This window comes from Eutrigla gurnardus (assembly GCF_963514095.1).
Source record: "Eutrigla gurnardus genome assembly, chromosome: 6".
Lineage (NCBI taxonomy): Eukaryota > Metazoa > Chordata > Actinopteri > Perciformes > Triglidae > Eutrigla > Eutrigla gurnardus.
The window spans coordinates 18,520,377-18,544,144 of NC_139920.1; the positions used below are offsets into that span (position 1 = coordinate 18,520,377).

The 23,768-nt window shown below is 41.2% G+C and overlaps 3 protein-coding genes across 5 annotated transcripts; all 3 read right to left on the minus strand.

Annotated features, from left to right (window-relative positions):
• Positions 1–884: 884 nt before the first annotated feature.
• Positions 885–7,614, minus strand: LOC311015339 (uncharacterized protein). Of its 3 annotated transcripts, none has more exons than XR_014597337.1 (5): positions 7,450–7,614; positions 5,501–5,833; positions 4,218–4,381; positions 1,503–2,209; positions 885–1,435 (listed from the first exon to the last, which is right to left on the minus strand). XR_014597337.1 is itself a non-coding variant. In XM_084012493.1 (5 exons), exons 1-4 carry the CDS (start codon positions 7,514–7,516, stop codon positions 2,165–2,167), a joined length of 609 nt encoding a protein of 202 aa, XP_083868619.1. In that variant the 5' UTR covers positions 7,517–7,614; the 3' UTR covers positions 885–2,050; positions 2,120–2,164. The 3 variants fall into 3 exon arrangements, 2 of the variants coding, with proteins under 2 accessions (XP_083868619.1, XP_083868618.1); XM_084012493.1 differs by having other exon boundaries at positions 885–2,050; positions 2,120–2,209; XM_084012492.1 differs by having other exon boundaries at positions 885–2,209.
• Positions 7,615–9,520: 1,906 nt separating this feature from the next.
• LOC311015338 (mpv17-like protein 2) lies at positions 9,521–14,866 on the minus strand. The gene is made up of 6 exons (XM_084012491.1): positions 14,743–14,866; positions 12,921–13,133; positions 12,608–12,769; positions 12,410–12,486; positions 10,827–10,955; positions 9,521–10,027 (listed from the first exon to the last, which is right to left on the minus strand). The coding sequence occupies exons 2-6, from the start codon at positions 13,108–13,110 to the stop codon at positions 9,929–9,931; spliced, it is 657 nt and encodes a 218-aa protein (XP_083868617.1). The 5' UTR covers positions 13,111–13,133; positions 14,743–14,866; the 3' UTR covers positions 9,521–9,928.
• Positions 14,867–16,699: 1,833 nt separating this feature from the next.
• On the minus strand, positions 16,700–23,322 carry LOC311015294 (mpv17-like protein 2; the record flags this gene model as incomplete). The annotated part of the gene is made up of 5 exons (XM_084012419.1): positions 23,282–23,322; positions 22,190–22,402; positions 21,916–22,037; positions 20,696–20,824; positions 16,700–16,798 (listed from the first exon to the last, which is right to left on the minus strand). Exons 2-5 carry the CDS (start codon positions 22,377–22,379, stop codon positions 16,700–16,702), a joined length of 540 nt encoding a protein of 179 aa, XP_083868545.1. The 5' UTR covers positions 22,380–22,402; positions 23,282–23,322.
• Between the last annotated feature and the right edge of the window lie 446 nt (positions 23,323–23,768).

Genomic DNA, 23,768 nt, shown 5'->3' on the forward strand with positions numbered 1-23,768 from the left:
ATGACAGGAAGTGTAGCAGCGGGACGTAAACAACTGTACCACACTTGCCATGAGGCCTGCTAAACTGGCTTTCTCATCTTTTTACTGTCCTCATGATGCAGAATGGAGCCTATAAGATGTTATATTATTGTAGCCTATATAATAGGGATAGGAGGACACACACACACACACACACACACACACACACACACACATTCAGATCAGATGTGTTATAATGTCATTTTCTATGTAGGAGTGAATTTTGAATTGCAAGCGCTTACAAAGACATCACCAATTTGGGAAACATTAAATTTACATTTGCATCTTTTAGGGCAATTCTCTTTTCATAAGAAACCATGGAGGAAGACTGCGACATTCAGCTTTAATCAGCAGAAATAATAACAGCAAACAAATGGGTCAAAGGTCAAAATGCTTTGTAAGAAATAACAGCCTAATAAACTTTAGAAAACAGGGTTTTCTTCCGTCTAGAATCATCAGGGTTGTACCGCCTCCTGGATTCAGTGTCTGATGAAGTCTCCTTTGTCATTATGAGTACTGGGCGATCAAAGACTCCTCGTTCACTTTGCTCTGGAGAGGAGTCAGGTTTGTAACACCAGCAATCCAATACAGGCATTTTAACACAAGCCATTGAAAGGGGCTTCCTCGCACTCACTGAGGTTACTGACATGTCTGTGAATCAGATTTGATTTTTCAGAGGAAATGTGTCTCAGCGGTGGTGTTACACTGACATATGCTGAGACAGCAAGATCACTTTCAGTTTGGCCACAGTGTGTTGAGTCTGAGTCATCTTTACTGAGAAACTTGATTTGCAGTTTAAGTATGTAAGTCAGGAATCACAATAACCAGAGATGAATCACAATGTGTTTTAGGAAAATGACTTTTATTTCATTGAAAACATCACAGCTATGTGCTTTACATCTGTTTGACAGAAAATGACAGAAGAGGCTCGGTTAAATGATGATCAGCCAGATGTTATAAATCAATGATCGACTGCAATCCCTGAGCGTAAAATATGCTGTAAAATGACTGTCAAAATAGAATGAAAATGTTATTCTGGATTGAAAGAAGGCAGTGTGTGTCAGTCACCGCTATGGCGAGATGTACATTAATAGAATTAAAATCAATGCTACACAGATTCAGTAGAGGATGACGTGTCAACAGTGTATATGAAGAAATATACATTCAGTGAAATCTATTTTGTCTTTGAATTGTAAACAGAAAGGAGGACAAATGTTCAAGAAATGCAGATGATAACAGTTTGACAGATGAGCCAATGAAGTGAATGATTTGAATCGTGCACGTTCAGCAAGCTGCAGTACAAACCAGCAGTTGTTGGCATTATTTCTAGCTCGTCTTCATATGATAACTTTCTCCCTTTTCATCTCTTTCCTGGGTTAGTTGGCAGTTGGCTTAGTGTTTCTTGGCCATACTTAGTCTGTTCAATGGTGTTTCTTTACTGCTGAAATGTAACACATTCAATGGGTTTATTTCCATATCAAAACCGTTTGTAGGACTTTCAATTATTCAATCTATACTGGATGTCTCAGGCCAGGTTAGACATTATTGATACAGACATATAGGGCAATAAATAACATAATACAAGTTATATTTCACATGCACTTGTACATTCCAACTGTACTTATTGTATGTTTCTATCGAAACATAACTGTAATGGGAAAGTACAATACTACATATGTACAATATACAACAATTAGATAACAACATTCATTTCAACACACGTTCAACACTGGAAATATATCTTACACTGTTGACAATACAAATCCCTAAATCATAATGGAAACTTAAAGCTACAGTATTCTTTGCTTCAAGTAAGAGTGAATTATTAATTGTAAGTGCTTACGAAGACATGCGTCACCAATTTAGGAACATTTACATTTAAATTAACACTTGTATCGTTTAGGCTGATTCTTATTTCAAAAGAAATCATGGCGGAAGAGTTGATTCAGCTTTAATCAGCAGAATTAAAAGCAGCAAACAAACGGGTCAGAGGTCAAAACGGAGGCAGAAAACTACAATGTCGCTCTCATATCTTGTAAAGAAATATGAACCTGACAGAAAAAACACTTTTTTCCCCCATGCAGAATCATCAGAGTTGTACAGCAGACTGGACTCCTGGACTCGACGTCTGACGACGTCTCCTCGGTCATTTGGCGTACTGGGCGAACGGAGACTCCTCGCTCACTTTGCCCTGATGGAGGTGACAGGAAACAGCAAAGGGGTTAAAATGAACAAACCCATCATAACAACCTGCAACAGGAGTAAGTAGAATTACATTGGATTGGATGTCTGGTGTTACACACCTGCTTTACCAACTGAGCAATACGACTCATGGCCTCCGCATAGATGTGCTGCTCTACATTAAGGTTTATTTCATATTATCCATTCTTTGTATCAACTTACTTCTGTTCAGGATAACAAAGGTGGAGCGCATCCTGTTGTAACATTGAACTAATTTCACTTCATTTCATTTTAAGAGACCAATGTGGTTAACAGCAACATTTAGCAACATAAAGAAGTTCTGGTTTGTGATTGGACAGAACACAAGATGAAGAAAATCCAGATTTGGTCAGCATTGTGGCACTGACTGGGTCCTTTACACCTTTATCTGGACCTTTACAGACAGTTCTACTTTGTTGATAATGTTGTTTCACACATTTTAAGCTTTGAGTTTAAGTTTGAAAGGACAGAAGGAGACTATGATGATAACCCAGGACCTTAATGTTATTCTTGATATGCCTTCAACGCATCAAAACGTCTTCTTGAACCCTGAAAACACGCGGAAGTAGGACTGATAAGTCATAAATTAAATTGCCAAGTAGTTGCAAAGCAGCATTGGAATGTAAATTACTGAGGAGTGTGATAACATAAGTATACAGTTGCCTTTCAAAGTACAGAAAACCCTTCTGTCACTAATTAAACCTGCAAGTCATCGGCTCATCATCACCATCTCAGTTTGCAAAATCAGATGTTTTTGTGTCTGGACCCATATGTTGCAATGAATGTGCTGCTGTGTTCAAATGCAGTAAACTTTGTTCCAATTCAACACGTCATGAAAGCGATTTACAGCGGCTACACTGACGTGGCAATAAAGATTTAGAGATAGGTGGTGTCAGCGGTTATATTCTATAGAGTGTTTTTCTTTTGTCTCCGTTTTTTCACACGGTGGCGAGCTGATGCTCGGTCACACTTTCATCTGAAATGACAGCTGAAGACTCCCTGATGCCACAAGAGACTGAATATCTGCTGACACACTGATACACTGCTGATGATAAGATTTAATCTCTCATGAAAGTGCGTAGTCATGCAAAACACCGTCCTGTTTCTGAGACATTTTCACACAATCCGTCAGTGGGGCTTCCTGTTTGCGTAAAAGAGAGCAAACAAACCACTGTGTTCACCAGTGAGGAGGAAAAGGAAGATGACACGTATTTAATGCCAGCTCCCTGTAGAGCAACACACTGTCCTGCTGCCAGAGTCACAGCTTGTTCACGTTTATCATAATCTGCATAGTGGCAAGCAAGTGTTGCCCCCTGCTGGTGGAAATACCAGGCAATATTCATGTCTTATCATTAGTGTTTACTGTGTGTTCTTCTTGGTTCTTTGCCTCGTACAATTTATTTTGTTGGCTTCCGTCTCTGCTTGGAGTTGAATTGTGCACAATTATGACTTCACAAATGTGTGACAGGAGCTTCTGTCAAAATGTCACGTCTACATGAACTTGGCAATGAATTTGAGAAAAATGGCACAGAATATGAAATGAGATGAAGAGTCTACCGCCATGCTGCTCTGTGAAGCTGTACAGACGCAGCCGCACTTTGACCAAAAATGCAAATGTCAGCATGCAAAATAGATCCCAATGACAATGATGTCTAGCAGGTATAATGTTCACCATGTTCACCATCGACTCGTGTGGCAGCTTTCTAAGGTCCAACTAAGCACAAAGGCATCTGTCTGTCATCCGGTTGACTTCACTTGGCAGGTGTATTGTGACTCTGGGCCCTATGAAGGAATCTACCATAAAACATGTATAGCTGCTCAAATATTTCAGTCTGGACCACCGAGCTGCTAGCATGACTGAGAAAGAATGTAAAATCTTTTTCAGCCCCATCCAAATGTCTTATGTATCCAATTTGGTAAATAGTGGATAACATTCAAGTTGTGACAAAGCAGATGGAACGTCAGGTTTTCTAACTCACCATCGGCACATCTTTAAGCCTGTCGAAGTTGGACCGTGGTGATCGGATGCATTTCATGGTGGCAACCACCAGCAAGAGGACAAGGACGATACAGAAGATGCAAAGGATGGCCACGAGGCCGGGATTTGCTGCCAAGTCGCCTTTTTCCCACTGGTGTGCAAGACCTAAGGATGAGACAAGCCAATACCTTTTTGAGTTCTCAACAAACTGGATAGCTAAACTACATTTCTACGTTAGTCAAAAAAGGAAATAATTGAAACTCTAAATTTGCCAGAAGATCACTCTCAAAATGAAAAAGATTCTGACATTCAACAGAACAACAACAAAACATCAATACACACAGTATTGTGCCAGCGCAGCCGTTTCAGTTGTGTGTTGCTATGGCAACCACTATTGTCAAAGTTTCATTCTGTCTTTTGTCAGATCTGGCACCAAAGATTGACGAGCAACTTTTATACTCTTCCCTCATACCCTTGTTGAAGCATTATCTGTAACCTACTCTTTTATATGTTTAGTGAATTCATTATTATTAGAGTTTAGTTTCGCTGCTTTGCTGACCAAACAAGCCTCTAGGCACTTTAATGTGTTGCTAATACAATGTTCTAATTGTTAATTTGCTGTAGTAACTGTAACTGTGTAGCTTGCTATTTTTAGTGTTTACTATTGTATATTCTGTGTGTATGTTTGCTTTCTAGGAACATCATTTGGATCTTTGTCCCTAAGTTAGTTTAACAATCTGCACATTTGTGAATCTAGTTCTCTTTTTGCTGTACTTATTCATTTTAACATTACCTGGAGGCTAACTATTGTTTGGGGTATTTAATTTGACTGATTTGGAATCACTATCATTGATTGAATTGTCCAATACTGTTTTTACAGTTTCACAATTGCCTCCAGTAAAAACCTCAAATGTCAACTGCTGTCTTTTAACTAATCAAAAAGCAAAGTAATTAAAATATATGTTTTACTGGAAGTGTGTTTAGCTCATAGTTATTCCCCTGCATGTGCATAGTGAGGGCAGAACATTCAAATAAATTATTTTCTCATATGATTATTCATAGAAAAGACAGCTGGTTTGGAGTCTGTTGACTTGTGATGATATCATGCCCCCTAGTGGTTAAAAATGCTTTAACTTAGCTTGTAAGTAGACAAATGTTATTTGCAGCCTGATATTTTAATGCTGAAGGAAACTCCACTTAGGTATTGAACTGATGCATTTCTCTGTCAAAACAACCACAAAGGACCAAAGGAAATGTCTTCATATTATCTCACATTAGCCTGACCTGGGCTGGTTGAGTTTACAGTGGTGGTTGCAGTGGCGTTTGGCAATTGTGTTGCCGGTGGGAATGTCGATCTGTTGGAAACTGTCTCATCGGACGTCTGGTTGGTTGTTGTAGTCTCAGGAGGCGCGGCACTGGGATGCGTTTTCTCTGTCCTGCTGGGTGTTTGTGGGGAAGTCGAGGGCGGCGGCGATGATGGCACTGAAGTGTCTCCAGTAGTCACCTGCTGTGTTGTTGGAGGCTGTGGTGGGTTGGTCGTGGTTGTCACACTGAATGGACTGACACTATTTGTAGGGTGTGCAGTACTTGTGGGTGTTTCTAAGGAAGTGTCGGTGCCTGCAAATCAACAGACAGCATAAAAACTCACAAAACGTATTCACATCACATCAAGATAAGGCCAGTGGAGTGTTTGTTGAGGTTGACAAGGCGTAGTAATGATGAGTTCTATGCACAGGAGGTGCCCACCTCCACTTAAGATAAGTTTCATTTGATGACACCCATGTTTCACCCTCTCACGGATTGTCACATTTCAGTTATCGAGCATTAGAAAATGTAATGAATTATTCATATCTAAAATGTTCGAATTCATTCTTTTTACACTGCACAGTGGTGTAGTGTTGCCTCCCAGCGGGCCCCAAGAGGGCTCAGGTTTGATTCCTGGGTCGGGTTCGGGTTCCTTCTGTGTGGAGTTTGCATGTTCTCCCGTGTAAGCGTGGGTTCTCTCCGGGTTCTCCGGCTTCCTCCCACAGTCCAAAGACATGCATGGGGATAGGTTGATTGGTGACTCTAAATGTCCCGTAGGTATGAATGTGAGGGTGAATGGTTGTCTGTCTCTACATGTCTCCCTGTGATAGACTGGCGACCTGTCCAGGGTGTTCCCCGCCTTCACCCAATGATAGCTGGGATCGGCTCCAGCCCCCCCGTGACCCTGAATACAGGATAAGCGGTAGACAATGGATGGATGGAATATTACTTCAAATAAAGATATGTGAACTGCAGAAATTAGTCTATTTTGTGTCCTTCCTAATGAGCATCCAGCCATACGATACACACAACACACTAGTTCCCCAGAGGCTTCCTCCTGATCCCACCTCTGTCCGATCCAAATAAGCCGCTGTTAAACTAATAAGACAGTGACTCATGAGTAATCAGTTGATTGGCCAATCAGGACTTCCCACAAAGGGAGGCTGTTTGTGTTGTGGCTTCATTCATCGTTAGAGAAGCAGACACTTCTTTGCTACTTTGAGCTCTGACTTTATGTAACCTATTCCTGTTAATACTTAGCCATGGTAGCAGCACCTATTATTAAGCTTTCGTTCCAGTCGTGTCAGCCACATTGAGTTGAAGAACATTTTCTGAGGACGCGCTCATATTCACAACACTGATCTACCATTGTGAAACCTTTCTCCCTGAATTCTGCAGACCTGTTTGATAGTCATATACACCCCTGTTTTGCCTCGTTATATCAGGCACTTTGTAGTCGGGTGTTACTTTAGCTTGGCTGGCTTCATGGCTTTGTTTTCTTGCACCTGACAACGCTGACGTTTAGTACCTTATATCCACATGGAAGTATACAATGTGCTGTATTTTACCTGAGACGTGTCTTTACTGAGACAAACGGCTCGTGCACATAAAAGTGTTTGTAGGTGTAGTAGACAACACTGTAGTGAAAGCTGCCCGAGATTACTTTCACTGAATCAATATTTACTTCAGTTTTACATGACATAACCCGTCCCTTTATTTCCTTGTATGATTTGTTAATAGCAGTTCTTCCTTCTCTCTAATAGTCTGTATCATTGAGAAAGAAATACCTCCAATACACCTGCCCGCTCGCTCCAGGGAGTTTCCTGTTTGCATTACTTTGCATTTTTTATAAGCAATCTATTTTAATGAAAATTCAGACAACTTCAAACACATCAGCTTAACAGGTAGAATGTGAAATGTCAACTTACCTTTACAAACAATCCTCCCAAACACACACAGGAACACGAGCACAGTGAGGTGCATCGCTGCAGGCATGTTGAGAGAGCAAAATGCTGGTGGTCATATCAAGAACAAATGCACACGCACGCACGCACGCACACACACACACACACACACACACACACACACACACACACACACACGCACACACACACACACACACACACACACACACACACACACACACACACACACACACACAGTTTTACATCCTTGACTGCAGGATGTGTGAAGTGCCTGAGGTGTGCTCTGGGCTTGTGCATATCAATTTCTTCAGGCTGGTAAGTCAATGTTTGAACAATGCTTTCTGTTTGCTCTTTATTTAAAGTGCCATAATATGTCCGTTTTCCTGCTTCCTACTGCTGCAACTCTAAGCTATATATAGATAGAACAAATGATAAGAAATATATATTTCTTCAGAATTTGGGGCATGAACCTGGATGTTGATGCAAAAATGTATAGCTGGCTTTAAAGGTGCAACATGTAAAGTCCAGTCATGTGCAATACATATTTAAATAATGCCTAATTTCTATAGGGGGCAGTATTTCACCTCTTGCACTGGGTACATACAAACTAAATTTATAATAATAAAAAAAAATCAAATGAAAGAAAAAAAAACTCTCAGCACCTCCAGGAGACAGACACCAAGTTAGCATCCGCAATAACTCAAATTCCGCCATCACAAACCCAGCGCTGGTGTGGGTACTAAATGTGCTCGGCCTTTCAGATGCATGCAATATTATTAATCGTGCTTTTCTTGGCGTTCATCTACAGATTATGTCACGCATTATGATTGGCTGTATGTGGGAGACACAAAATTGATTCCATCAGGCTGTGATTGGCTATAGAGATTGGCGTTGCCAGATGCTAATGTTAGCCGAGTTATGATGCTGACCGGCACTACAAACTAGACAGGCCCAGGAGGAGAGCTTTTGGTATATTTATTTGAACTATTGTATATATATATATATATAGATGTTTATTAACATGGTCACCTGTTAAAGTAGCTGTATTGAACATTCAAAACAGCTATTATGCAAAGATATAGAGGAGTGATGTGACCTGAGCAGAGAATGCCGTCACCCTCTTCTGTGTGCGTTATCAGAGCTTCTCATTACTGTATTTACATAGCTGGGCCGGCCACATTTGCTTTGACTGCATGTAAGTGTACCATACTGGGTAGCTACACTATTTGCTCTTTATACAAAGTGAACTTACATGACACACATATGCCAAACAAATAAAATGAGTCCTTACACAATGAAACTACGGCCTATATTTCAAGTAAAATAAAACAACATAGTTTAAATGTTAACTGGTTGCACCAAATTTGAATTACAAGACTCGACAATAAAGTTGAATTTCCACGTTGTTGAAAGTCCCTTTAGTATTGTCACCTTTTTACATAATGTGGAATCAATATTTCAAATCATTATTTGGTAAATTTCAAAGAGCAATACATGTTATTAGCACAAGTTATTTACATCAGAGGATATTATACATATATTGCTATATATTTCCTGATAAATACTTTATTACCTCATCTGCCAAAACTAAAAGTGAGTCATAAATTAGCAGCTGGAGATATTAAGTACAGAATGTCAAGTCTGATTCACACTTAAGGTCACTAGTATAAAACTACTGCAGTTTGAAAATAAATACATTTCAAGTTTCAGTCTTGAATCAGGTTCACAGGTACAGTTCATGATTTAGTTTGATTTTATAAACTTAAGATCCAATACTTAATAATGCTGCCATAATAGATCATATAACAGCACATAATCACAATCATGCAACCATTTTTTAGAGATACCTCAGAAGGGCTAAACTGAAGACAAAGTCATTTGGCATGAAAACTTAGCATAGTACTGGTCTACATATTAAGGCAAGGTTTATACAACTTCATATAATATTATTCATATAATAAGGAATTTAAAAAGAGAGAAAAAAACAACAGCTGTTTCACATCAAAGATGATTCTTTCATGTAATACCAGAAACTTAAACAGCACAGAAATAAAAGGAATGCCACGCTGTAAGATGTTGACCAATTTAAATCTTTGATTGCAGCGACACTACAAACTCTCAACACCTGGAACTTACATTAAAGCGCCTTGATACAAAGAAAACCTCTAGCATCGGAGGTACCAGCAAGACAGGCAGTGGAACAGCTTTTCATCCCTGAAATTCTGAACAGGAGTGCAAGATATAAATAAAGAGACACATTTAAACTCTACGGACATGAAGGGGAAACTGTTATGGCACTTTCAAGGCTCCTCTGAGTTCAGACAGAAACATGTGGTCGTTTTAAACTTAAGAGGAAAAAGGCCTCCACGTTAACAGTCTTGCAACATTTTTGAACAGATAGAGAAATTTCAACAGATAAAAGCAACAAAATGTTCTTCTTGCATCCAAAGAAGGACTTTTCATTTGAGCATGAACTCAGTCTTTAAGCTTTCTCCTCCAGTGGTTTTGACGGTGGGAGCGCCTCCTGCTGCACATCCCCAGCACTGCTGTCTGATACCAGCTCAGTGGGGGGGCTATCATCCTGTCAACACACCAATACACACATCTATATCAGCAATATCACTTTGTTGTTTTAATGAAGCAAAACACTGAACATAAGCAGAGAAAAGTTGGCGAACAGTTTTGATATATACTGTATATCGTTTTCTCCTCATCAGTGAAATGCTCATATAATAAGTAAAAAAAACAACGCATTCTCTTCATTAAAAAAAAACAGTAAAAAACTATGCAGGGGTTTATTCCAGAAAGCAGGTTTAACTAACCCTGAACTTGGAGTGGGCCAACCCTAAATGGTTTTCGGTTCCAGAACAGCTGTTCTGAATTAGTTCAATTAACCTAATGTATGTTAATTCTGAATAACGTGTGTGCCTGGGGGAAGAGGTCCTCCACCTTCAAGACACATACATGTCCTTAAACATCCTGTTTGGTAGATTAACATTTGACTTCTATTCAGCTAATAGAACGAGTGGCAATGTTGGAAATGTAAGGGTGGAGAATATTGTTCAGATATGTGAAAAATGGTTACTTTCTACAAAGTAATCGTCGGGGAATAAAAGAAGACTAGATTTTCCCACAGCTGGTTCAGGCTCAGCGAAAGGGAGGAGACCGATAGGAAGAAACTCAGGGTTTGTTACAATAACTTGCCAAATGAACAGGTTAGGTTCACCATGGTAAGTGACTTAAAGTCTAAGTTTGCTCTCTTTCCAGCGTGGAAAACCCAGAGTATCCCTCTTCTTACGGTTAACAAACTCATGAGTTTTAAATGTTTTCTGGTTTACACTCCAGAAAGCAGAATTTCCGTTGAGTCTCCTGTGACTTACTCTGTGTTTGATGTAGGATAGGTAGGTGTCCCAGCCTACAGTGATAAAGTTGATGTACACAACGCGGTATTTGGGTGACAGGAAGTAGAAGTTGACCATCTGAGCGGGAGGCCACACACAACAGTCCACCTGCAGGCAAGAAACACCCAGACGACCATAAACAAACTGGATTACACAGCCTAAACATTGTTACAACAGTCACTTTCACCTGGAAACAAATATATCTGTTCTAACAAGTCATGTAGAGGAAACCTTCAAATAAATTATTTTCTTAAACAGTCTCTTTTTCTCAGAAGTCATTCATATATAACATAGTTGGCATGTGGTGATCACAAATGAGTGTTACACAGGTTACAGTGTGGTGCAGTAACGAGTCCTAAAACATTATTTAGCATGTTTAAGTCCATGTTTAAGCTCAAGGTATATTAATGTTTTGTTATACATGATTGATTGATTGATTACATTTATTATTGTGTCATGCATAATCAATATGCCCAGCCCACAAGGGCTTACAAGACACCAATATTAGACAACAAAAAGACCAGAAACCAAAAGTAGATGCTTAACAATACTAATACTAACAAAATAAACCATCCTGACGTTTCTTACAGGCTTTTGCAACAAAACGTTATTACACAAATTAGACAATATAAAATGTCACTAGATACCCCTCTTGTGAATATTGAAGTTTCTAAGGGTCTTAAAAAGGTGGTTGCCAACAAGGAGCTAAATGAGACTACAAAATGTCATCATGGCGACTAGTCCCCTTCACAGGCTGCTATGGTGTGTACGACCTTGGTAGGGTTGTCACGATACGATCATTTGAAAGTCGATATCGATACCCAGTCAGCTTTACTGACTCTCTGAAGTCGGTTGTTCTTTAAGACGCTTCGCCACGTTTGTTGTGCTACTCGACTCTGCGCCACTACTTTAGCATTGCTAGCTATCGGCTTGTTTACATCCCTAGTCATCGTTCCTTGTATGGTACCAAACTGCACTTTTGCTTTGTTTATTTTCTACTAAAACTGGTAGCGAAGGCCCTCCAGCAGCAGCGCTAGCTGAGTTCAGTCAGCTCAGTGTTGATGTTCATGTGTTCAGCTGCTAGAGACGGATGGAGCTGTAGCTGTCTGTCTGCAGCGCTGCTCTGGGAAGTTACGCGTCAACTGACGGAGGCGGGAATGTTAACGGATAAAATATGGACACTGATACTAATTTTTGTTATCGATTATTTATGTGTATCCATCTATTTTTGACAACCCTAGACTGTGGTAGGGTTGTTAATAGCATAACGTGGTTAAAGTGGTTTCATTTATGTCAATTATCTTGCTGAACAAAATGTTTACGTAGCCTATCATGAACTTGTGTTTGCCACAAGAACATTTTCTATATAATCCAAAGGATCCGACTGGCTTTTTGTTGAGGGAACTTTTGCGATGTTAACTTTGTGTCTTGGCTGTAAAAATATGTCATGCCGGCACCACTCTAAACTGATCATATTTCAAAGAGTCAGTAGTAACATTTTTGACATTATCATCAACCAGCTTCTCCAGATCTATAGGTGAGACCCTGACAGGTGTACTTGCCATATAAAATTCCCAGAACTTGTCTTTAAACTCCGTCCATGCTTCGGATAAAGTGTGTCCCTCCATTAGACCCATACCTGCAATAAACAGTTGTCTGTCAGATATGCATCAGCAGTGTGTGGCATAGAGAGAGAGAGATGTGCCAACAACACTACACCTTTATCACTTAGTGCCAGTTAACTCTGAAATCCTTCTCACCTAAAAAATAGCTCATCCCCAAAAACGGTGAGGCGACCACCTGGTCCACCAGAACCTTCTTGCCCACAATTTTCAGACCTGTGCCCACAAACGCTTTGTCCAGCCAGATGTACCAGTATTGCAGAAGTGGACCGAAGCTGCAGCCCACTGTAAACATGCGACCTTTAAGGGCAAACAGCCACGGGAAAAAGAAAATAATGAATGGCAGTGAGTCAGTTATTCCAAATTTAACACATTGCACAAACATTCTCCCATTCTACCATGTTTTTTTCTTCATAAAAAAACGCGGGCTCCCCTTTTCTCTCTCCCTCACCTGTCCTCCTCCAGTCCCGGACTTTGTCTGGCTTCTTGAAGTTCTCCCTGGTCTGCTGCACAATGTCTCCCAGTGCCAGTAATAATCCTCCGCTCAAGGTGTTCGTGAGCAGCAGGGTCCGACCCTGGAAGAGCGGCCGCAAGTTGAGCTGCATCCGAGCCACAAACTGTTTCCCCACCCGGGCAAGCATGACCGCAGAGAGAGCCCTGTCATCTGCAGGAGAAAAACAGCTGTGTCTCTATCTGTGGGAAAGCTGACAAACTCGAAGAACCTTCTTTATTTCCCCAACGTGTTCCAGCCTTCATCAAGGTATTCAAGGTAAAAAATGTTAAAAAAAAAAAAAAATACCTGCCTTTATACACCAATGACATGCAGTCAGGGTAGGGCAAGTCACGCACTGCCTACCCTGCCAAATCAAACATAAAAATGTTATTTAATTTAATAAACTTGTATTTGTATTTTTTCTGTTCATATTTGTGATTTCTATATGTAATGTGTGTATTTCTTCAATAGTTTAGACATTATGATGAGTAATGTAGCAGCTACGCATAATCGAATACAAAAAGATAGACAGCAAGCAAAAACTGCAAGTAACGTTTGCTGTTTTGATGTATTCAACAATAGATTAGGCAATCTGGCTTTTATAAATCAGTCGCAACTCACTCATGACTCACAGTAATTGAAGTGGCAACTTTATATGTGTAGCACATTTAAAAACAACAGGAGTTTTACCAAATCGACTTTTAAGATTCTATGAAGGTAAGAATATGACTGTTGGTGTCAGATGAGATTATTTTAATCCAGGTTTTATTGCACAGTGTAGTTTATTAATGTAGTGGTGGATATGACATTTTAATGCACAAGTCAAGTCAAATTACATCAGATTTGTTGTATAGCACAACCGGAGGGACTAAAAAACACCCCAACGTTGCCGGCCAGAACTTCAGGCAGCCCATCTGAGCTGGATCTGACTCCCTGTGTTCACTGCTCTAATCCCCTGATACACACTCTACCAGAGGGCTGTATGTTAACCGTATATCCAATGAAAGCTACTGACTTTGAAAGCCAGACTCCAAAGAACACTGCACCCTCTAAGCAGACGCAGAGGGTTTAAAGAGAAAACCGTCATAAATTATCATTTCAAAATAAGACTACAGTATAAAAACCTATGTATTCAACACTGTCAATACAATAACACTACATCTTTTTGAAAAAGAGACACTAAAATCTTGATTCACTCATTTGATTGTAAGCTTCTGAAATTGCAAATCAATAGCTTCTTTTTGTTTCTTTAGGAAGTTGATATCACCCCATCTGGACCCCAGATTGACCGGATCAACACCAATGAATGAATGAATGAATGAAACATGTCTGTCTGCCGGTTGGACCCTGTCTTAAATATACTTTGCTGTTTATCGTGTCTACATTACTTTTCTCCTTTTACAGGTTGATCACGCTGGTTACATTTGATGACGCAGATGACGCAGAGAAGATGTTGTAACGCGGCTGTAAGATTCAAAGGTCGATGGAGCCCCTGTAAGTGTTAGCCGTTAGCTTTCGGGCTAATTTAAACCCGGGTTAAACGCTTGTCGGGCCCGACTGTGTAGCTGCAGTGAACAGTTTACTCTCCCGGTTTATACTCGGTATAACACGGACACAGACCTTGTTGAAGTGTGGAAAAAAAATATGAAATTCTACTCTGCTTTGACGCCACATGCAAGTCGGTGTTGTGTGGAGGTCTGTTTTGCTGTAATATTTGTTTTTCAGTTTCCTTACCCTGACTCCAACCACTTAAATGTACGAGATGTAAACACAACCTTACCTAGCACCCAAACACGGAGTTCTCCTCAAACGCCCATGGTAGAAACACTAACTTTAGTCCTATAAGGGAAAAACAACCACCTGAAACGGTGACACTTTGCCGGCAGTTTGTCACACGACCCGTTTCACACAGAATACATTCCGTGCTTGAGCGCCACCTGCTGGTTTGGAGGACCAACGGCAAGAACGGAACGCCATAAAATACACAAATCAGTGATCTGTGTCATATATGACCGATGTTTGCTCTTTACAACACAATCTACACTCTTCTAGTTAGCGTTCACTAATATTGACACCCATTTAAAGCACACACACTCATATGCACAAGCAGCAACAAGGCAGATACACACAGCAGACATGAAAGCCTTGAGGATATTCTAAATGCATTTAACACAAACTCCAAACGAACACTAAGCTAAATATCATCTTTTGATTTGTTGTTGTTGTTTTTAGATCAATTGTAATACATAATCAAACTGTATACATAGTAGAAGGACAGCTGAGAAAACACCCATTAGATTCATTAGTAATGTTATACTTCTTTTTATATAATTTTGCACTGTGTTCTTAAAGACATCACTATCTTGAGTGAAAAAAAAGGTTTTTAATGTCATTTAATAGAGCCCATGCATCATCACTGACCCGAAATGAAAATGTAAACATGAGTGGCTTAGTTATAGAGCCTGAAGTTCACATTTTTAGTGATTTTGCTTTAAAAGTCGTCCCTTGAGCTACACATACAGCCCAACACATATCCCCAGAGGAATCACAGCTTAAAGTGACTAGTGACTTACTGACATACAGTAGCATAACACAATATACATACTTACATCATCACAAATGGGCTGCACGGTGGTGTAGTGGGTAGCAGCAAGGGGATCCCGGGTTTGATTCCCGGGTTCGGCCCTGTAGTAGTTGGGACTGTTTTATCTCGGTTCTGTCACTAGGTGGCAGTATAGGTATGAAAGTACCATGTAATGTGTCACACGAGTTAATATAGCGTGTTGGTAGGCAAGTGCAAGTCATGCTCCATGTACTGCCTTTACTAATGTTCAGTAAAGCCACCTAAAGCTTACTCAGCTGTCCGTCTATCCTTTCATAGCATTAGGATATTACAGGCCCCGGGTTCCTTCTGTGTGGAGTTTGCATGTTCTCCCCATGTTAGCGTGGGTTCTCTGGCTTCCTCCCACAGTCCAAAGACATGCAGGATGGGGATAGGTTCATTGATGACTCTAAATTGCCTGTGTGTGAATGTGAGTGTGAATGGTTGTTTGTCTCTCACATGTTGGCCCTGGGATGGACTGGCGACCTGTCCAGACCTGTCTTTATACGGTCATATGTTTTTTGTGTACAATCTATGTCAGAAAAGTAATACTGTAGCTCTCAGATAAATTGCGGAATAAAACCTATTAAAATTTACCTCTGAAATTTCATGGAGTACAAGAAAATACTCATTTAATTTGTAGTTCAGTACAGTATTTGAGTGAATGTAACATTCCACTTCTCCAATACAGTGTATATTTATAATATATTAGTCTTCAGTTCAAATATGACTTGAACATTACTCATTTTATAATAATTGTAATATTACAGACACGCAAATTAAGTGCATTCTCAATTTTCCAACTATTCCGACTACTTAAAAATTCTTCATATTGCTGCATGAAGTTTGCCGAGTTACAGAAAGACCGGAAACCATATTTTCTTTCAGAGTAAAAGTGTTTAATCGTTTGCGTTCCAGTATAGAACAGGAGCTAAATACACTACATGTCGCCCAAGTCAACGTGGGCTTGGTCTGATAAATACAAATACGTAAATGAACAAATCTGGTGGTGTGGCGTTAGCAAGAAGTGGGCTCACTAGACTCAGGAGATATTATGCACTTGCTATAATATAGTTAGAGGGGGTGACACTACAACTCCAAAGAAGGACTTCTCATTTGAGCATGAACTGAGTCTTTAAGCTTTCTCCTCCAGCGGTTTAGACGGTGGGAGCGCCTCCTGCTGCACATCCACAGCACTGCTGTCTGATACCAGCTCAGTGGGAGGGCTATCATCCTGTCAACACAACAGTCACCAATACACACATCTATATTAGCAATATCACTTCATTGTTTTAATTACTAAGCAAGCACAACAGTGAACATAAGCACAGAAAAGCATTTCGGCATAATGTGACAAAAGCCCATGCAAAGTCAATGAGATCCATCAACAGAAATGTGTAGTGTGAATGCGGCCTAATGCTTGAAGTTAGCGCTAGCGGGGAAACCTCATAGATATGCAGACGTATACAGTGACGTAATGACATGGCTCTCTGGGCTCTCTAGCTTGTGGAAACATAAACAGGTTCTCAGAAGGTTCACAACTTGAACCAACTGCGAACCTAACCGAACTACACTCTATTGCCAAAAGTATTCACTCACCCATCCAAATAATTGAAATCAGGTGTTCCAATCACTTTCATGGCCACAGGTGTATGCAAGCAAGCACCTAGGCATGCAGACTGTTTCTACAAACATTTGCGAAAGAATGGGTCGCTCTCAGGAGCTCAGTGAATTCCAGCGTGGTACTGTGATAGGATGCCACCTGTGCAACAAGTCCAGGCGTGACATTTCCTCACTCCTAAATATTCCACAGTCAACTGTCAGTGGTATTAACAGTGGAAGCGATCTGGAACGACAGCAACTCAGCCAAGAAGTGGTAGGCCACGTAAAATGACGGAGCAGAGTCAGCGGATGCTGAGGCAGATAGTGCGCAGAGGTTGCAACTTTCTGCAGAGTCAATCGCTACAGACCTCCAAACTTCATGTTGCCTTCAGATTAGCTCAAGAACAGCGTAGAGAGCTTCATGGAATGGGTTTCCAAGGCCGAGCAGCTGCATCCAAGCCATACATCGGCAAGTGCAATGCAAAGCATCGTACGCAGTTGTGTGAAGCACGTCGCCACTGGACTCATCACAAGAAAGCAGTGGAGACGTGTTCTCTGGAGTGACGAATCACGCTTCTCCATCTGGCAATCTGATGGACGAGTCTGACTGCATTGTGCCACGTGTAAAGTTTGGTGTTGGGGGGATTGTGGTGTGGGGTTGTTCTTCAGGAGCTGGGCTTGGCCCCTTAGTTCCAGTGAAAGGAACTCTGAATGCTTCAGCATACCAAGAGATGTTGGACAAGTCCATGATCCCAACTTTGTGGGAACAGTTTGGGGATGGCCCCTTCCTGTTCCAACATGACTGTGCACCAGTGCACAAAGCAAGCTCCATAAAGACATGGAGGAGAGAGTTTGGTGTGGATGAATTTGACTGGCCTGCACAGAGTCCTGACCTCAACCTGATAGAACACCTTTGGGATGAATTAGAGTGGAGACTGACAGCCAGGACTTCTCGTCCAACATCAGTGCGTGACCTCACAAATACGCTTCTGGAAGAATGGTCAAAAATGGCAATAAACACACTCCTAAACCTTGTGGAAAGCCTTTGTAGGGACACCAATGGTAGTCTCACCATTGAGACTACACAATGCGGCCTACACAGAGACCAAATGCCTTCACATGCGGTCAGAACAAAGGGACAAAGGGGATGAAAAACTACAACCGCCATTTTGGTTTGGTTTTGGTTTGTGCAACGTCACAAAACTGGTGCCCTATTGGCTGACAACCACAGGTACCCCAGGGGGTCCCCGGGAGCAGCCGTGAGGTATAAAACCTGGCGCCGCCTTAAGAACTTTCTCTTCCATCGCAACACAGGTCTCTCTTGTAAATGAGACCCTGGGTCTCAATGAGATTTTACCTGTATAAATAAAGGTTAATAAATAAAAAAACACGACGTTGCAACAGGAGGTGAGCTCCTCCACCGCAGCACACCGCTGCAACAGGAGGTGAACTTTTAACGCCTGCAGCGTTTCCTTTGTCTTAGGCCACAGTCTTCTCCCCAAACTCGCTGGACGAGCAACAGACTGTTTTCCCCCGTTTTCCACGACTTGCCTTTTTCGTCTTATTTTCTTTTTGATCCTGAGGAGATCGCCGCAACCGCGCGATTCTTTGTTTGCCTGCAGAAGAGGAACGAACGGTTCCTTTATTTCAGCGTCCAGCAGGAAGGATAACCTCTGCGCCCCGCTCCTGTCTGAAGTCAGCTGACTAAATCGCCATGCTGTGCGATTCTATTGTTGCCCGCGGAAGGAAGGAACACAAACTGTTTTCTTCATTCGAGTTGATCAACGGGAAGGATAACTGCTACGCCCCGCTCTCGTCTGGACTCAACCGACTCGTCGCGCATCGACAGAGGCTATCTGTCTTACGCACATCGACAGAGGCTATCTGTCTGGGCAGAGACATAAGTTTGATAGTGTAGGATATGCTTGTAATTCTTGTTAACGTGTTTTAAGTTTTGATCACGGACCACCGAGTCCGTTGCTTTCTGTATTGTTGTATTCGAAGGCTGATTGTGCACCCACGCCGCTGGGTTTCATTTCGGTAACAGTGTGTGTCCAACCTCGGACACATTCACGAGCTCAGTAAGTGATCTACCATCAGTTAAAGGACCGGGGTCCCGCCGAATGAACGCCAGTTCATTCACAAGCTCCCGTGTGATGGTTATAGCTTACTGATCCTTTGTATTACGCGCTCATTCTCTCTCTCTTTGTTTCGGCTAACACACATGTGCACACACATACACCGCCCCCACACTTATCCTCCGCCAGCTGTTTCCGTCTCCGGACGCTAAGGAAATAGCTCCATCTGGTGGCTGTACCAGGCCATTTATCTCTCCCTCTCTCCCTCCCTCGCTATTCTATCTGACGTCAGCAGCTCCGCCCTTGAACGCTGTGAGAAATAGCTCCACCTGGTGGTCGCGCCCAGCCATCTCTCTCTCTCTCTCTCTCTCTCTCTCTCTCTCTCTCTCTCTCTCTCTCTCTCTCTCTCTCTCTCTCTCTCTCTCTCTCTCTCTCTCTCTCTCTCTCTCCACACACGCACACACGCACACACTCCACGTGTGTCTCTTCCTTTGTTTAGCTTAGCTTTGTGTGTTAGGTAGTTAGGTAATAAGACTTTGTTAATTGCAGTGTTATTGATTGTGATCATTATTACTGATTTTAATAAATCTTATTATATTAGAACTAGCACCCTCTTGTGCTTGTTGTGTATATGTCACTGGATAACAGCAGGTTGTGAAGGCTAGTGCTCGAATTTCAGGCCTTTTTAATTGTTCAATGGTTTTTATACTTCTATGCCAATGATCACGATGATTGGCATGTGAGTATAAAACCTTTATATTGAGACTGAATACAGTTTTAGGTTAACTTTTCCCTGATCCCAGGGTGGTGCCCCGTATATTCATGATTATATCATAATAATATATTAAATATAATTATTAATATCGATAATCATATTGACATTATTAATTAGCTGTTGATAACCAAATCTGCTCCTGCTACATCCCCAACACCTTCCCAGAAGAGTTGTAGCTGTTATAGCTGCAAAAAAGGGTATCTCCGCAAATTAAACCCTATAGATGAAAATATTACAGACTACAATTTTAATCATGTTGATGACAACAGTGTTGATATTTGTCATGAATAAAAATACATTCCTAATGTCAATGTCAATTTCCTGCACCTCTTTAAGATGTCCACATGATGTCCAAATGTTGAACCGCTATTGACGTCCAAGTGAGATCATGGTTAGACGTCCAAATAGCAGACCAAGTTTGCACGTCGCCTAGACAGCCAGAATTGGTCTTGGACCGACAGACGCAATATAGACATGATCTGAACGTCCATCAGACGTCCTATTTTTAGTGGGTAAGGTTAACCATGGTAACTGACGTAAAGTTTAAGTTTGCTGTTTTTCCAGCGCGGAAAACCCAGATTATCCCTCTTCTCACGGTTAACAAACTCAGAGTTTTAAATGTTTTCTGGTTTACACCCCAGGAAGCAGAATTTCCGTTGACTCTCCTGTGACTTACTCTGTGTTTGATGTAGGATAGGTAGGTGTCCCAGCCTACGGTGACAAAGTTGATGTACACAACGCGGTATTTGGGTGAGAGGAAGTAGAAGTTGACCATCTGAGCGGGAGGCCACACACAACAGTCCACCTGCAGGCAAGAAAAACCCAGACGACCATAAACAAACTTTACACAGCACAAACATTGTTACAACGGTCACTTTCACCTGGAAACAAATATATCTGTTCTAACAAGTCATGTAGAGAAAAACCTTCAAATAAATTATTTTCTTAAACATTATTTTTTTCTCAGAAGTCATTCATATATAACGTAGTTGGCATGTGGTGATCACAAATGAGTGTTACACAGGTTACAGTGTGGTGCAGTAACGAGTCCTAAAACATTATTTAGCATGTTTTTCCTTCCGGTTCCCTCGTCTCAGAGTCCATGTTAAAGAGCAAGATATTTTAACGTTTTATTATACAATATAAAATGTCACTAGATACCCCTCTTGTGAATATTGATGTTTGACACTGTCTTAAAAAGGTGGTTGCCAACAAGGAGCTAAATGAGAAAATGTCCTCATGCCGACTTGACTGCCTTCACAGGCTGCTATGGTGTGTACTCATGCGACCGTGGCAGGCTTGTTAATAGCATAACGTGGTTAAAGTGGTTTCATTTATGTCAGTTATCTTGCTGACCAAAACGTCTACGTAGCCTATCATGAACTTGTGTTTGCCACAGAGATCATTTTCTAATCCAAAGGATCCGACTGGCTTTGTGTTGAGGGAACTTTTGCGATGTTAACTTTGCGTCTTGGCTGTAAAAATACGTCATGCCGGCACCACTCTAAACTGATCATATTTCAAAGAGTCAGTAGTAGATTGCTGGACCGTGTATGTGCAAATCTGTGGTCAAATTGTTACAGAAAACATTTTTTAACAAGATAATCATCAACCAGCGTCTCCAGATCTATAGGTGAGACCCTGACAGGTGTACTTGCCATATAGCATTCCCAGAACTTGTCTGTAAACTCCGTCCATGCTTCGGATAAAGTGTGTCCCTCCATTAGACCCATACCTGCAATAAACAGTTGTCTGTCAGATATGCGTCAGCAGTGTGTGTCATAGAGAGAGAGAGATGTGCCAACAACACTACACCTTTATCACTTAGTACCAGTTAACTCTGAAATCCTTCTCACCTAAAAAATAGCTCATCATCAAAAACGGTGTGGCGACCACCTGGTCCACCAGAACCTTCTTGGACACAATTTTCAGACCTGTGCCCACAAACGCTTTGTCCAGCCAGATGTACCAGTATTGCAGAAGTGGACCGAAGCTGCAGCCCACTGTAAACATGCGACCTTTAAGGGCAAACAGCCACGGGAAAAAGAAAATAATGAATGACAGTGAGTCAGTTATTCCAAATTTAACACATTGCACAAACATTCTCCCATTCTACCATGTTTTTTTCTTCATAAAAAAAACGAGGGCTCCCCTTTTCTCTCTCCCTCACCTGTCCTCCTCCAGTCCCGGACTTTGTCTGGCTTCTTGAAGTTCTCCCTGGTCTGCTGCACAATGTCTCCCAGTGCCAGTAATAATCCTCCGCTCAAGGTGTTCGTGAGCAGCAGGGTCCGACCCTGGAAGAGCGGCCGCAAGTTGAGCTGCATCCGAGCCACAAACTGTTTCCCCACCCGGGCAAGCATGACCGCAGAGAGAGCCCTGTCATCTGCAGGAGAAAAACAGCTGTGTCTCTATCTGTGGGAAAGCTGACAAACTCGAAGAACCTTCTTTATTTCCCCAACCTGTTTCAGCCTTCATCAAGGTATTCAAGGTAAATATACTATATACACACACACTCTACCAGAGGGCTGTATGTCATCCAATGAGAGCTAGAGACATTGAAAGCCAGCCTCAAAAGAATACTGCACTCCAGAGGGTAAAAAAAAAAACAGTTATAAAATAAAAATCTAATTCAAAATAAGACTACAGTATAAATACCTATGTATTCAACACTGAAAAACATACTAAAATCTTGATTAACTCATATTTGATTGTATTCTTCTAAAATTACAAATCAATAGCTTCTTTTTGTTTCTTTAGGAAGTTGATATCACCCCATCTGGACCCCAGATTGACCGGATCAACACCAATGAATGAATGAATGAATGAATGAAACATGTCTGTCTGCCGGTTGGACCCTGTCTTAAATATACTTTGCTGTTTATCGTGTCTACATTACTTTTCTCCTTTTACAGGTTGATCACGCTGTTTACATTTGATGACGCAGATGAAGCAGAGAGGATGTTGTAACGCGGCTGTAAGATTCAAATGTCGATGGAGCCACTGTAAGTGTTAGCCGTTAGCTTTCTGGCTAATTTAAACCTGGGTTAGACGGCCCCGACTGTGTAGCCGCAGTGAACAGTTTAATCTCCCGGTTTATACTCACGGACACAGATATAAAAAAATATGAAATTCTACAACTCTGCTTTGACGCCACATGCAAGTCGGTGTTGTGTGGAGGTCTGTTATGCTGTAATATTTGTTTTTCAGTTTCCTTACCCTGACTCCAACCACCTAAATGTACTAGACCTTAACACAACCTTACCTAGCACCCAAACACGGAGTTCTCCTCATACGCCCATGGTAACACATAGGCCCAATCCCAATGTCCCCCCTAAGGTCTAAGCCCTGAACCCTGAGGGACTTAACTGACATCACCTGGTAAATAGTTGAGTGTGAGATTCTGTGAGGGCTTGAAATACAAATGGGACAGCACTTGGCATGTCACTTTACTTCAGACACAAAATATATTATTAAGAGTTGGTCATTATTTCACATTTTTTACAGCCTGATCTGAACGTCTTCCAGACTCTTATAATCTCAGACCAGACGTCATTGTCAAATTATTTGTTTACTTGTTTTAGTTCAAATGGCTTCAATAAGCTAAATTAAAATAACTGGTTGGTGATTAAACCAGGTGTGTAGCCTTAGATAGCATTCCTTTGATTTCAAGTGTTTTATACTCCAAAGCAGCCGCAAGGCAGACACACACATCAGACATGAAAGCCTTGAGGCTATTCTAAATGCATTTA

Bases quoted from the DNA above. Each gene is read 5' to 3' on its own strand.
- LOC311015339 (XM_084012493.1), bottom strand. From the start codon at position 7,516: ATGCCTGCAGCGATGCACCTCACTGTGCTCGTGTTCCTGTGTGTGTTT. The intron at 5,834-7,449 runs GTAAGTTGACAT...GTTGATTTGCAG, and splicing joins TGGGAGGATTGTTTGTAAAG to GCACCGACACTTCCTTAGAA. The intron at 4,382-5,500 runs GTCAGGCTAATG...TCTCATCCTTAG, and splicing joins TGTAAACTCAACCAGCCCAG to GTCTTGCACACCAGTGGGAA.
- LOC311015338 (XM_084012491.1), bottom strand. From the start codon at position 13,110: ATGCTTGCCCGGGTGGGGAAACAGTTTGTGGCTCGGATGCAGCTCAAC. The intron at 12,770-12,920 runs GTGAGGGAGAGA...TTGCCCTTAAAG, and splicing joins CCGGGACTGGAGGAGGACAG to GTCGCATGTTTACAGTGGGC. The intron at 10,028-10,826 runs GTAAGTCACAGG...GTGTGTTGACAG, and splicing joins TATCCTACATCAAACACAGA to GATGATAGCCCCCCCACTGA.